This window comes from Mugil cephalus, chromosome 11 (assembly GCF_022458985.1).
Source record: "Mugil cephalus isolate CIBA_MC_2020 chromosome 11, CIBA_Mcephalus_1.1, whole genome shotgun sequence".
Classification (NCBI taxonomy): Eukaryota; Metazoa; Chordata; class Actinopteri; order Mugiliformes; family Mugilidae; genus Mugil; species Mugil cephalus.
Window position 1 is genome coordinate 9,495,144 of NC_061780.1, and position 15,291 is coordinate 9,510,434.

General features: G+C 43.6%; 2 protein-coding genes across 3 annotated transcripts in view; one reads left to right on the plus strand and one right to left on the minus strand.

The window, feature by feature from the left end:
* Positions 1-1,438: 1,438 nt before the first annotated feature.
* gtpbp10 (GTP-binding protein 10 (putative)) lies at positions 1,439-5,325 on the plus strand. The gene is made up of 10 exons (XM_047597944.1): positions 1,439-1,588; positions 2,375-2,568; positions 2,705-2,796; positions 2,900-3,044; positions 3,144-3,217; positions 3,586-3,638; positions 3,748-3,855; positions 3,966-4,043; positions 4,216-4,339; positions 4,702-5,325. The coding sequence occupies exons 1-10, from the start codon at positions 1,556-1,558 to the stop codon at positions 4,953-4,955; spliced, it is 1,155 nt and encodes a 384-aa protein (XP_047453900.1). The 5' UTR covers positions 1,439-1,555; the 3' UTR covers positions 4,956-5,325.
* Positions 5,326-5,539: 214 nt separating this feature from the next.
* adam22 (ADAM metallopeptidase domain 22) overlaps positions 5,540-15,291 on the minus strand; it is a 52,974-nt gene continuing 43,222 nt past the window's right edge. The window contains exons 23-31 of one of the 2 annotated variants that reach the window (XM_047597942.1): positions 15,073-15,241; positions 14,390-14,501; positions 13,559-13,649; positions 13,417-13,470; positions 12,500-12,700; positions 12,035-12,135; positions 11,693-11,759; positions 8,781-8,904; positions 5,540-8,463 (exon numbers count right to left, since the gene is read on the minus strand). In XM_047597942.1, coding sequence (XP_047453898.1) covers positions 8,443-8,463; positions 8,781-8,904; positions 11,693-11,759; positions 12,035-12,135; positions 12,500-12,700; positions 13,417-13,470; positions 13,559-13,649; positions 14,390-14,501; positions 15,073-15,241 — 940 coding nt within the window. In that variant the 3' untranslated portion in view covers positions 5,540-8,442. The remainder of the gene's footprint in view (positions 8,464-8,780; positions 8,905-11,692; positions 11,760-12,034; positions 12,136-12,499; positions 12,701-13,416; positions 13,471-13,558; positions 13,650-14,389; positions 14,502-15,072; positions 15,242-15,291) is intronic. The other variant, XM_047597943.1, reaches the window with a different exon arrangement.

Here is a 15,291-nt window from a genome sequence, read left to right on the forward strand (position 1 = left end):
ATTTATTTTAGCTGTCGTCTGACTCCTCAGACCTTGTGGTGACACTCTGTAACCACAGCATCTTGAGGCAACTGGACTTGACAGTAATGCTGCGACGAAGCAGGAATCGAAGGGCTTGCAGTTTTCAATTTCCACTGTCTGAAATATCATTAAGAGATGACCGTTAAGAACAACTGTGGAGGTCAAGATGAGCCCTGCAAACTCCCAAATAACTGCCCAAGAAGGTTTCGCTGAACCGCTGTCAGGTAGAAAACTTTATTTGTGACCTCATCACAAAAGTCAACACTTGAGCTCTGCATAGAAACAAGTGCTGTAGATGGAGGAAGCTCAGATTAAGCTCATTGCCTCCTGCAATCAACTAACATACAGGAATAAAAGGAACAGCACTTGCTGAAAAAAAAAAAAAATGCCAGTTGGCAAACTGTTAATCATGGAGGAGGAACTGTGTAGCTCAGAAAACACTGCACATATAGAGGGAAGAATGGATACCACAATCCAAAAATAATAATAAAAAGCAATCTGGATGTAAATTTCATGAAGACAGTTGCACTGAGAGGGGGCTTACTTGCGCATCATGGGCCAGAGCAGAGCTGAAAATTCCCCATGAAGTAGAGAGGAAAGAGAAGACATGCAGTCCAAGATAAAGCTTTTGGAGTGGCTCCCAAAGTCCTCTGACTCAAACATCAATGAAGATCTGTGGGCTGATCTTAAGCATGTTGCGCTAAAAATATCTCAGAGCCTGAAGTGGTCTGCAGGAAAGAGCACTGTAGCTGTATATATTCAGCCATCAAGAAAAAAAATATCAAAACAACAAAGATCTCTACTCAGTGGGGTTGTGCAAACCTTTGTAGATGCAGCGATAGTTTTTCCTTTTTTTCATGATAGTCTTTGAGTTCCAGAAATTAAAACCAACACTTTATTGAAAAAAAAAAAAATGATGAAAGGCTATTTAAACTTAATTGCTGCTGTAATTGTATTTGCATGCTTTCATTTCAAAAACTACCAAAAAAATATTTCTTTCCACTGAATGAGCTTCTCTCCCTCGAATGTGCTGCTGGGTGTATGGTGGTAGACATTGTTCAACCTGGACCTGAAACTGCCACTGCCATGTTCTGTTAAATAAACATATTGCTAAAGTGATGCATTTTTTCAACAGTAATTTGCCGTGTTTGCAGCATGTGTAGGTCGCTCTGGATGTTTGAGTCTATGATGATGAAAATCTCTGCAGACTATGGGAGATTTCAGCATCAAAATTATTTACTCCTACTGTTCTATTGTGACGGGCCCAATTATCTTGTAGCTGGACGTGTGCTGTTTATTGTGCAACAGAAAACACTACAGCCAAACCAGTTGAGCTCACTGACTCTATGTATTAAGTGTGTATACGGTTTGTGGCGCATGAGGTCGCGTCTGCCCTGTAGCCCCGCCCCCTCCTCCTCCTCATCCAATCGGAGGAGAGAAACCAACAACTCACTTCCTGTCCTTCACACGACACATGTTTGCTAGCAGCTAGCTGTGGTGACAACCCGAAAAGTGGCAATAAACGCCACCGAAGATGGTCTACCTGAGTAGGATTTGCCTCCGGAAGGTATGTGCTGCTGAAAATCTGCATTGTGTAAATGATATATGCACCAGCAATACTTCACATCGGCCTGAAAGCTAGCTAGCTATCAGTGTCGCAGGCTGCTAGCAAACATCAGCAACCCTAACCCTAACCAGGACAGTAAAAGAATAAGAGCAGACTAGAATATTGTTGGTATCTTAAAATGTATTTAATTTGAAAGTTGGACCTAAAATATCTATTGGATGAACCAAAGTGACACGCCATTCATTTGATTTTTTTTAAAAAGAAAGAAAGCCGGATTGCAAGGGTTACAATTATTATTTTTCATTAAATATTTTCCTGCCATAATTTCTCTTATTCTGTACGTCACTAAATATCTCCCTTGCACTGTAATATTGATTAAGTGATTGGTGAATCCTCAGAGAGGGTTAGACACGCTCACCATTAAAAATCCCAGGCTTTCAAAGTAGTTGATGTGTTATATGTTATATTTGTGTTAGTTATTGTTTTAATTTTTAACACATTCTAGAAATGCAGATACAGTAAGCAGCATCAGTGCTAACATCTCTGCAGGTTATTAGTCTAGTGGGCGCCTCAAACTTATGAATGTTGTCTTGAGTTATTTGTGGGCTGTTTTATTATCGTCAGCATATGCAGTGTACTGAGGTATAGCTTTATGTAATTCAGCCATCAAAGTTAAAGAAAGTCTCCACTGTCAGATATCCTAGATAAACCATTAGATCAATTTAGGTCAACGTGGTTTTTAAATAGGATTCTAGTATATGACTAATTTTTCTGTTCTCTGTGCAGTATGGAAACTTTGTGGACAACCTCCGTCTGTACGTCCGTGGAGGCAGTGGCGGCATGGGCTTACCCCGCCTTGGGGGGCAAGGAGGGAAAGGGGGAGATGTTTGGGTGGTGGCGACGAATAACATGACCCTGCAGAGGATCAAGGACAAATACCCACAGAAGCGTTTTGTCGCTGGGGTCGGAGCCAACAGCAGGTTGGTTTCTTTAAATGTTTAAATGTCGCGGCTCATTTACTACCACTGATTTAACGTGTTAGAGATATGAAAACGTTTCGCAATAGTCCTGCATACATGGATCGATCAGAGGTCTTTGAATTTTGTTCTTCAACAGCATCCGAGCTCTGAAAGGAGAGGGAGGGAAGAACGTGGAGGTGTTGGCTCCTGTCGGTATCACTGTCACCACTGATGATGGCAGAAAAATTGGTACGTGTAGGATCTTTTATGATACCACACTATAGTGTCTGTGATGTAGTGGGAGTGGAATAGAAACCTGAAGTTGCTTCTCATTTAATCCTTCTCCCATAAGGTGACCTGAACGCTGAAGGCGACCGTGTGTTGGTGGCTAGTGGTGGCTCTGGGGGATCTTTTTACTCTGGGTTTGAGCCCGGTAAAAGCCAAGCTAAACACATCCGGTTGGACCTCAAACTGATTGCTGACCTGGGCCTTGTGGGGTGAGAGCAGAAACACGCACAAAGGGATTTAAGCTGAGGCTCAAATTTGCCCAGACACCATTTTATCTTGTGATTTTTCTTGTGTTGCATCACCCCCAGGTTTCCAAACGCAGGAAAGTCATCTCTCCTGACAGCTTTGTCGAACGCCACACCTGAGATTGCCAGCTATGCTTGTAAGAGCATAATCGCACAAACACACACATTCTTGTATGGCCATCTTTGTGAGGACACTCATTGGCATAATGCATTCCCTAGCCCCTTACCCTAACCATCTCAACTAAATGTCTAACCCTAACCCAAACACTAACCTAATTGTAACCTTTAACCTAAAACTGAGTTTTAACCTTCGAAAACAGCCAAAAAGTGAGACCAAAAACGTGAGGACCGGCCAAAATGTCCTCACTTTACACAAATGTCCTCAATCTGATGGTATAAAACTTAACCTGGTTCTCGGAAAGATAGCTGTACAAGAACACACATAAAATCATTTGATCAGTATTCTATCATCTTCTCTTAACAAAATCTGTTATGAATTTCACAGTCACAACGTTGAAGCCACAGATTGGCAAACTGATTTATCCAGATTACAAGCAGGTATGGGAATTAAATTTACTCTATTGTCCTTTAACTGTCCACTGAATTAAAGCCTCTATGTGTATGTGTGTGTGTTCCCTTCATAGATTGGTGTTTTTATTTTTGATAGATCTCTGTTGCTGATCTCCCGGGGTTGATTGAAGGAGCTCACATGAACAAAGGCATGGGCCACAAGTTCCTAAAACACGTGGAGAGGACCAAGCAGCTGTTATTTGTGGTGTGTTGTGACGGAGAGCACGCAAGCTGACACCTGCACATATCTGAGTGCAGTCTGATGTAAAGTGTCTCTGATGGAGTCGTTATCGGCTGTGTTATGTCTGACTGCAGGTAGACGTTTGCGGTTTCCAGCTGGCAAGCAAAACTCCATTTCGGTCGGCCTTTGAAGCTGTGCAACTTCTCACTAAGGTGAGTCAGAAGCTATCATTTGTTTTTGTCACATGTTACAGTCATAACCCACACACCAGGTCCTTTTCTAAACTCTTTTGACTCCCTTTTTATCTGCCTTGAATTAACACCCACCAGCCTCGTGTTTATTTTACCTTAGCTTTTATTCTCCTTTCTTCATTCCTCTCTGAAGGAGTTGGAGTTGTATAAAGAGGAGCTGATGTCCAAGCCTGCATTACTGGTGGTGAATAAAATGGATCTGCCTGACGCGGAGGACAAACTAGCGGAGCTGAAGGAGCAACTACAAAACCCAGACAGTAAGTGCAAAGAATCTACCTCTGAGCACTGCTTACATTTTGATACACCAGTCTGCATTGAAGCAAATGACAATAATTGCGAGTAATATTTCAGATATTAATTGGGAAGTTAGTAAATGCATTAACACCATGATAAGCAGCACAATACAGTGATCTGTATCGCATAAATCCTCTAAGTTAAACATAATTTTGAATTTTCTATTTACTTTTTCTTATGTCAGATACGTCATGTAGTTTCTGATCTGTTTGCGTTGTTTGATTGGTCAAAAGGTGGAGGAAGACAGTCATTTATGTTGCCTATATTATATTAACTGAACGCACACTGGCTTTTTGTTTTTATTCCCCTTATTTCATCGCTGCAGAGTTTTGTAATCTGCTGCCTGATGACATGATACCCAAGAACTACATGACCTTCAGACACGTCGTTCCCGTTTCCGCCCTCACTGGGTTTGGTGTCAGCGATCTGAAAAGCTACATCCGACAGTCCCTCGATGAAGACGCGGTCACGGAAAATAAAACCTTCCATCGAGAAAAGCTGCAAGCGCTGAGGCAACAGTTGGGAGGCGTTTGTGAGAAACAAGGGCAGCGTATCCCTCGTGCTTCGGTCAGACCTTAAGTGCACGACGACGAGTCTCACTCTGTCTGCTGACAAAGTGCGCAGCAAAGGAACTGTGAGGGATTACAGGAAAACGTCATCCAGTCACAACAGAAAGTATCGAGCTTCGGTCCAGATCGGTCTGCAGAAGGATGGACTTTAAGCTTTTTGTCACACGCAGTTTGACGACGCTCCATGTGTTCAGGAGGTGAACTGCGCTTTTTTATAAGACTGATAAAACTATTTGAACACCAAACTGATTCACATACCTACGACATGTTTTGCTATTCCTTTTCATTGTGAGAGTCAGAATGAACTGCTATTTATTTTCAAGAGTGTGTGTATTTACACCTTGGTGTAAAACCTGCTGTTATAAACGTTATAGAAGATACATTGAGGTCATGTATTTCTTCAGTCTGTGCCCTGAGGTGATTGAAGGAATGTATTTTGGAGGAAACCATGAATTTGCCAAAGTATCTGTAGATACTCCTTCCACTAAAGACGGTTAGTTTGGACGGATGTGTCCCAGCTTCACTGCATGTTGAGTCATAGAATCAGTTTATATATTTTGTACAGTTAGGGTTAAAAATCAGCACAGACAAACGTGTTGATGAAAGTTTTATTTTATATTAAATATATTACAATACTGAATGATTAAGAGGGGGAAAAAAAATATATGGGGGACTGATTTTTGAATCGTCAATCTGTACAGCACACAGGCAAAATAAAAAGAACAAAGGACAACTGCAGTATTACCATTAGTACATGTGGGGTTTTTAAGGTTCCTGGAGCAGAGTGCTGATGAGTCTGATGAGATCGGAGCACACGGCTGAGACTGGGTGGTTGGTGTGCTCTAGTACACAAATACATTCAAGTCTCTGGCTGTACAGGGACAGACAGCTCATCTGTGGGGGACATTTGCCAGGTTTGTCCTGTTCGGGTCAATCAGTCCGGCCGCGTGCAAAGGCAAATACAGCAGATATGTTTGGAAGATTGACAACAATAAAAGAAATCGCTGCCGCCTGCACGGTCTCAACCCCAATGAAGAGTCCTCAGAGTGTTACGCGGTGCTACATCCACGACTCGAGGACTTGGTGCAGCACGGTATTATGATGTTAAAAACATTACTCTGGAGCTCGGATAACGCTCTCCTTGGCGTCGGACCGTTGGACATTGCCCAATACTTAGAGAAGACCGGAGTAAAGACGAAAGCTCTGGTAAAAGGCAGATCATGAGCCCGTACAGATCTCATTTACAACAGCTTAATACTGATCAGCACGTGCCAAAATAAGTTTGGCTCCCGTTGGCCCCAGGACAAATGTGTTAAAAAAGAAAGAAAAAAGAAACTCAACATGTCTCCACTCAAACTCATCAACACACATAATTACAATAATGCACTTAATTACTGTTCGAGTAGCTGCTGTACATAATGCCGAGGAAAAAAAAAAGTGAACATTACAAAGGTACTTAATAAAAAAGATACTAGTAGCAATATTAGTCCAATATTGTGAAGATCGTATTACCTATACAGTCCTAATGCTTACATGGATTACAAATGTAAAAGTGCCCACACTGGAACAAAAGCTAAACAACGGTAAAATGACAAACATGAGGCCTTAAGACAACAGTTTCTACACAAGGTAGAGCATTGAGTCGTAACTGTACAAAGATCTTGCTGTTGGGGGAGCGGGATTCATTTCCAGGAAATCCACCTTAAATAGCTACACTGGCATGACATCAGTCAGAGCACATAAAAAAAGCTATTCTCAATCCTTTTTAAGCCCCGTGACTTCCTGTCCTGACTTTGTCCACAAAGCTGCGGTACACAACCCCAGTAAGACAACAGGAAAAGGCAATGAGGGGGAAAGTCGATCACTGACATGCTTGTTTTCCCGTTATGGTCTCACGAATGGGCCTACCGGAAGAAATAATTTGATATAGAACTGTCATGCCGTTGGTCTTCACAAGCTCAAACAGCAAGCACTGTACAGCATAGTTAATCATTTACAAGGCTAAATATCTCAGTCATCACAGCTAAATCCAAAATGCACATTTCAATCACAGTTCCGGCCCGACTCAGCCATATTTCACCCGTTCTTCTCACGTTCAAATGACTCTGTGGGAGCACACTGGCCTCAAACATCCAAACGTGGAGGGGAGGGGGGTGGAGGGGGGGACTCAACATTACCAATGGGAAATTTCCAAAACCACATGAGTGACAAGTGGCACGTCTATAACTACACTAAACACACACATCAGCCTTTTAATTCCACTCAGAAATGGCACATTAAACTATTTAGATTTGGGCTAAATTAATACTGATCAGGGGCCGCCTCAGTGACACTCCCAGTGTGCCACAGTCAGCATTAATGGACGTCTGTGTGTTCCTCACAGAGATGGAAATAGTGCTAAGATAATATTTAAAAAATAAAAAATAAAAAAAAATACTTACATTCTGCTGTGGATGGAGAAAGTTAAAGAGGTCACAGTTAGAGGGCGTAATAACGAGGGCGAAAAAGTAGAAACCCAGACAGAAGAACGACTGTAGGGTCTCGAGTCTTATCTACAGAGATCTGCTTCTGTCTACAACACAGCAGAAAAAAAGAGGAGAGAGGCTCCTCTGTCTTTTTGTCTTTCAAAATAAAAGCAAAAACATAGTCTTGTGTGTGTTTTACTATACATATTTACACACACACACACACACACACACACACACACACACACACATAAACCAAAGGGAAAGGGAGGGTGAGCAGAGTAGGGCAGGGTCAGGCTGGTTCCATGAGCTGGGTTATGGGCTATAACTGCTGATACAATATGGGTGACCTTTAGTGGAGAGAAAGCCGCCTACAGAAGGTATAAAATCACTGCCCCCCCTCGCATGCTTTCCTTTCAGATCAGACCGCTGTCCTGCTCGTCTTCTCAGTGGGAGGAGGTCGCTGATAAACAGGGTTGTCTCATGCATACAGTGTCGTAGTTTCTACAGTGATTCGCGTGCGTCAAAATGAAAAATGAAATCCAGCGTGATACAAGGGGACGGGCCCGGGCTCCGCTGCTCCTTTTAGAGGGGAGGTGACAGCCGAGGCCGAAGAGGAGGTAACAGGGTGGCGGGACGGGCGGGAGGGGTCGGAGGGGTCGGGGTTTCCGCTCCCACCGGTGAGGCTTGAGCAGACGGGAACAGCTCAGTCTGAGCTCCAGCTGGTCCGGAGTGGATGTGGAGCTGGTTTTCTGCGCCGGCAACTCCGCGTCGCCTCGCGCAGATCCACCGAATAATGACACCCACTTGATGAACAGCCGCGGAGATGCTGACTTGTACACGCTAACTCAAACACGCCTCTTTCTTTCTACTTCCTGTCCAGTGGGGTGGGTGGGGGGTGGGTGGGGCTCGCTCTCTTTCTCTTCGGTTGTTTCGAGTCATTTTTGTTGCATTTTTGTGTTTTTCATTCATAGAAAAGGAGAGACAAGTGTAGTTCTTCGAGGTCTTTCGCAGAGTGGGCAACGGCCGTCGTTAGATTGAGGTCTCCCACAGCTGGAGAGAGGAGAGGGGAGACGGGTTTCACAGAGGAGAGAAACAAAAATATTTAAATGTTTGTCACTGTTCACTCCTGGAGAGTCACTTTTGATAGGATTTCATCTGCTGTTTGAACTGATGGTTTATTGAATTATTTACGGACTCGTGATACATTCTCTGTGCGGGGAAAGAAAGTGGGCCAGGCTCTGAGAGGAACGCATTTGACTCGGACGCTCTGTTTTAACCACTGTTTAATTTGAAAACCGCACACATGCATCTATTATCACAGCCCAATTAGTGCTATAATCTGCCTTTAACTAATGACTGATACTTGCCCTGGCGCTCTGCCTGTTGGCTTTCCTCTGGTCATCGGGGAGAGGTGGCATGGGGTATGGATATCTCCTGCTGGATGCGATAGATCCTGTGGAGGATGTGGGTGACTTAGCAGGGGATAGCGTCCTGAGGAAAGCAAGAAGTGACAGTATTAAACCACGGCCTCTTCTCTTTTTAAGTCGGCGCAGGACTGAGTCGGCCAAAGACGCAGATGAACTAATGAGGTTAGATCCAGGGACCTGAGCTCATGTTAGATCTGTGACTTTGGGCAACATCCTCCTCGTGCTGCTCCAGTTATTGAGTTTTCACCTTCCTAAAGAGAGAGGTTGCTTTTAAAAGCTCTCACTCCTGCCCACCAAAAATAAACGAACCGGCGCAGCCAGAGCTCAGCTTTAAAGAGCAACCTCTGCGCACGGTGTTTAGTCCTGCACGCGGTAGCACACGGTTCCCAGCTGAGGTGCGGGCGCAGTCATGGTCATGCTTCCCCACGTGGCAGTGGAGCGTTTTCAACAAGGCATCGTCAGACAGGAACGTGCAGAACTGATCTTTAGCCACAGTGAAAGCTGCGTCTTGCTAAAGGTAACTTCTGCTGCCAGCTGACATGATGCATTGTCTTTATCTGTGAGGTCAGTGTGCGATGCTGAATACTGGAAGCAAACGACTGAGACAGCAGACCAGACCAGACCAGAGCTGGGTGAACAACACACTAAGAATCAAATGGAGAGGTTGATCCACAGACACAGCTGCAGAAAGCCTGCCCCATGTGCACTAGTTCATATGCAACACTGCTGCGTGCTGATCGGAAAATCCTGGATTAGTCAAAGTAGTGGAGAGAGTGGAGCTGGTAGATCACTGGTTCCAGAAGTTTTTTGTTTTGTTTTTTTTTCCTCACATTAAACCACTGCTTTCAATTTTGTTTTACTGGTTATTTTAGCTCTGCCAGAAGTGCAACTCCAAAAATGACAATGTTGATTGGTTACTGTTAGAGGTGCTTCCAGGTACTTGTTTTCAATCACACAGTCCCTTCAGGAAGTTCATCTTGGCAATTTATTCCTCTAGAATGTATTGTTCTGTAACCTGGTGTAAAGCTCCATGTCTCTCCCCATTCCTTTAAACCGTTTCTATCTCTCAGTAGATGTCGTAGCACAGGGAAGGTCTATAGATTCCAGTCCCGATTGGCTGACGCGGTGAAGTTTGGTTTGCAGAAGTGAAGAAATACTATAGCTGGCGCCATTATCTATAGACCTTGGACACGATCGGGGATTTTTTGCTCTACGGTTTGTCACAACAGCACGGTGATGATGTTAAAGCCGGAAACCAGGAATGTTGGGCTAGGCAGTGACATCACACTGATGCAAAGACACGTAAAGGGTCACTGAGAGCGAGGCCGGGCCGACACACACAAAACACTCACTGACTGAACGACACTGAACATGCAGAGGCCGAGGGGAGGAGGCAAAGGAGCGATTTAGGAGAAATAAGGAATAAAATGACTGAATTCTAACTGGAGCACAGGCAGTCGTAGCCATCAGTTCTTTGGCACCAACACAACGAAGCATTAAATTAAAATCTGCAAATAATAATAAAAATAAAAAATGCAGCTGTTTATAAAATGGTCTTCAGTGGGATTGGTAAAGGCATAACATTTTTTTTTGTCCTTTTTTGATGCTGAGTGGCAACCCCTTTTAAGAACTCCAAGTTGCAACATGCCTACTTTCAGTAACGCTTTATCTAAGGTGCTTTATAGCATCTCCAGAAAAACACCAGGCCGGCTCTAAGTCTTACTTTCCATACCACAAATCAAACCAAACGTGAGGGAGTTTTGGACAAGCGTGTGGGGGACGGGACATGGTCTGAGATAATACCTAAGGAAAGGTCCTTGAGTGTTTTTATTCACATCTTCTACCCATTTAGTTACATCATAAAACTCTGTTTTGGAGCGAGGGGTTAAATACCTGTGGGGAGGGAGGGAGGGGAGGGAGGGGGAAGTTAATGGACACAACACAAGGAGGAGGAGGGGGGAGGGGAGAGAAAAGGAAAGAAGGAAATGAAAAGGACAGAAAATCTCCAGAAATAAGCAAAAGTGTGGGGAGAGAGGGAGAGGAAACATTTTAGGAAAGCAGAGCAGAGCAAAGATATTCTGAACAAGATGCAATCGAGAAAATGGTGAGAAGATGGCGGACAGACCTGTGCGTGTGGTTTCAGACGGAAACAGCACCACGACAATCACAAACAACTGTGTCGCGTGTCACAGGCTCAGTCGCACATTGGTCACATCATTGCAGGCAGTCAGCTTCTCGTCAGTCTCATGCTTATAACGGTAACAGGTGCACTACAACAGACTACTTCATGTGCCAAGACCTTCAAACCCACAGACAAACAAACCGACACGCCGGGCTGGGAGGCAGCCAATGCTCACGGTCCATTAACAGTCAACAGGCAAATACGCAAGTACAGTTTGTACACAGGCTTTAAGAAATGTTTAAAAGATGTAGAGGTGCAGTAAAACTTTCACAAGCCAGACAAGAGATATTTCAAATTGAAAGAAGGACATTGTGATGTCAAAGTCTTTTAGAGTATTTTTCTTTCTATTCTTTTAGAATAAGGACATTCTTTGTTTTCTGTCAACAAATCTGACCAAAGACAACAATCCATTGATCATACTAGAATAATATATACGTAACCTGCCTTCAGGGATTCCTGTACACAGTAAGTCTGACTTTTCTAAATGACAGACATCTTCAAGATGCTCCCTAAACATTGTTCCAGTCTTTTTTGTGTGATTTGCTGACACAAAAAAAATCTTCAATGAGGAACAATAACAGCTTTCAGATTTCTTTCACTGTGACATCTGCAGATTATTTCTATTATGTCGTTCACTGACAACATGATCATCTTCCCACCGGGGACTTACTCTGTGGAGTTAGAGCGTGCACGGAACTTCTTTCCTTTCAGTTTCTTACGATTACCGCTCAGATTTCCTGCACAGAAACACAACATAAGCACACACTTTAAATACGAGTATATACAACTGCTTGACAACATCTGTTGGAATGATAATGGAAGGGAGGGCAGGGCTACGACGTGTTTGCGTCCCCAAAACAAGTTCAGGAAAGTGTGGTCCAGTGCTTAAAATAAAGAAAGAATCCCCCCTTTTCTACATTAGTAAAAATGTATTGATCTGATCGGGACATTGGCCGCATGAGCTTTGGGGGAACAAACACACATTAGTCCACCGTGGAAATTAAATTTTTACCTTGCCACGAGTTGCTCCTCGGTCGCCCATTTTCACAGATGTCAGAGATGTGTTTGGCATCTGGAATTCTCTCACTCCATGAGTGGGACAGGCCGTTAGACCTACGCACACATACAGCACAATAAAAATAAACTGTTCAGCGATGTGCCACCTTGAAAATCATTTGCGCTCCCTGTGGTGAGAGAAGAGCCCGAGGGGTGGAGAAGATGGAGATGCCACGTCGTAATTACGGCAGTACGACAGCTGAATATGATATGAGAGGAATCAGCCATTTAAGTCTCCATTCCCAAAATGTTCACAAATATGCACATTTTGGTCCATTTCCCAAATATTTCAGGAAAGACCGTGAAAGCCATGATAGTGTTAAAAGCTTGACAGGAGCACTCGTTTACTGAGAGAGAATGCGAGACACACGCGTGCACACCAATTGCAAGCAAATGAATGAGTGATGATGAGATAGCACACCTGAAGCCAAACACTGAGATGTTCTGGGAAATGGATGGGATGGAGGGAGTGAAGGACAGAGTGCAAATCTGCAGGTGCGACAGGCAGGCTGACCTCTTCTTGGAGCTGCAGCCGGAGTTTGTGCTGACACCCGGAGGCATGTCACTGTAAAATGAATCTGCATCCCCAGGCTTTGTGACATAGTCACCTGGAGGCATTTGCCTGGAAATACAGTAAAATGCTTTAGGACGCTGCAGAAAGGAACATGACTGAAAGAAACACACACACACGCCTGAGGATATAGTTAAAAAGTTATTCATCACAGATTCATGAACTCGAGGATATGTTTTTTCTCTAGTATTTTACTTATCAGCCTCTGTTTGACTGTTTTACTGTTTTGTCATTGAACAAATATCCTTGTAGAGTTTCCTTTCTTTAACCCCTGTGGATATACCGTGACCCGGATGACTGAGACATTACTGAACGAAGCCGGGTTTCCACAACAAACAGCACATCTAGTGGTAGTGTCACGTTCAAATGCTGCTTTTAAGGAAGATCTTTGCATTTCTTTGTCTTTTGTGTGGATTGTACGCGAATGTTTCCATTTGTGCTGCTTGAACTCCACTGGTTTTCAAAGAAAAAAAGTTTTTTTTATCTGAGCAAGGTCTTAGCTGCTAGTTCCTTTGCAGTTTAAGATTTTGTGTACATGATTCTGTGCAGACAAATCAAATAAGACGATTGCTTGTAGTAGTAAATGTGTAAAGTTGTGTTAAAACCACTTTAGTAATGGATCTGATTGCGACCACTGGTCAAGGATATTTTCTTCAGATAAATCCCGATTTGTAATTCATACCTTACAAGGTTTTGGACTGTAAATAGTGGATCTTGTGCTAAACAATTAAATTAAATGAACTCTAAAAACAGAAAAGTCATCAAACCGGCAGAATCTTCTGTGAACCTCTGACTCGTTGAAGCGTTTCTGCTTGTAGCTCCTGTGAGGAGGACAGTGGCCATCGGTCATTAATCTTTCACCAGATCTGTTGCACATTATTGTGCGTCGCGCACAAAAGCAACACTCACTTGTAGCACCAGGCTGTAACAGCCAGTATGAGGGCGAGGAAGAGGATCGAGCCCGCGATAGCCCCGATGATGATGTTGGTGCTGGTGATACCTGAGACAGAGGAAGAGAGGAGAGCGGGAAGCCAGATGTGTGTTAATTGGATGCGAGCCTCCTGTACGCTGAGTGCTCTATACACACGGGGATACACAAACCACAAAACACTGCAGCAGGAGACGAAAACACACTACCATTAGCAGGGAAAGTTCAGAAGGAGGACAAGTAGGGACAAAGAAACGTCACCCTCCAGTGCTACTTTGAGAACAACTTACTTAACATTAAAAACGCAATGCTTTTTGTTTCCAATTTAATGAGGGTCACGACAAAGCCGGCCATGTTGTGCTGAAGTTTGGTATGAGAGAGGAAGAGAAGGACCGGGAAATGACATCAAAGACAGGACAAACACAATGAAAAATGAACTCAAATCTGACCTCAAGTCACTCCAGGAAAAGACATCAGCCTGTCGACAAAGAATGAGTGTGAAAATAATGACAAACAAAAAGAGTGGCATGCGTGGTTTAGTGAATACAAATGCAGCTGGTTGTAAAGAGCAGGTGTTAGCCCGCCATAAAATCTAAAATGAACGAACAAACAACGCAACAAACACAAATAAATGCAAAGAAACTGGTTAAAGTATCTGAGGGTCAGGAGAAGCGCCGGGGTAAGAAAAAAAAAACAGAAAGAGATGAAGCAGAAAGAGTGGAGAAGTACTTGTATGAAGTGCAGACCTGAATGTTGACGTATAGGGAGAGAATGGGACGTAGAGAGAGGGCTGAACAGAGGGAAATCTCTACCTGAAGCAGACGCAGTGGGTCCCACCACGAGGTAACTGAAAGGAGACATGGCGTTACAGTCATCTCCCATCCAGCCCCGGTAACACACACACTTCAGCTCATTACTGCACACCTGCAGAAATATAAAGAGAAGACAGCTTAGAAGAATACGTGGTTTTGGCCCAAGCCACATTTATTGTCTCTGATTTTGAACTTGATGGACATTGACACTGAATCTTTTCTAAACACAGAGATATTTTCCCAGAAATTTATAAAACATCATAATAAATACTTTTTAATGAGCTATATTATTACAAGCTAGCAGCAAGTAGCTGTGGTGTAGTGGTTAAGGATGCGGCTTGGGACTGAAGAGTCACAGGTCTGCATCCCCCCGAGCCTACTGTGGGACAAATAAAGGTTTCTCTATTCTTGTCCTTACACAACACTCAAAAACTGAAGGTTTTTAAGACCTTAAAACGGGAGATATTAAATTGTGACAAAGTCTCGTGTGGTTTAATCTGCTTGTGTTCCTCATTTAATGTACGACTTGAAGGTAGGATTTGAGGAACTGACCAGAGCAATGTCTTTAATGACTAAAATCAGCAATAGCCAAGATCTCCCTGATCGAAACCTGCTGATGATTTCAGCTGAATGGCTGATGTAGTTGTGTAAGTGTGTGACATGTGTTCACAGTCGGTGGGTACCCCGTGTCCAGAGCAAATGGACTTGTCGGTGGTCCCGGGGCAGGTGCTGAAGTTGAACTGTTGCACGGGGAGGCATTTGTGGTTGAAACAGATGCTGTCTGTTCCGCAGGCTGTCCCGTCCTCTACGTATCCCAGGTCAGTGTCTCCGTCGATCACCACGTGGGCGCCACTGAACAGCAAACACGACTGAGTCAGTAACGCTTCATAGGAGAAAGATTA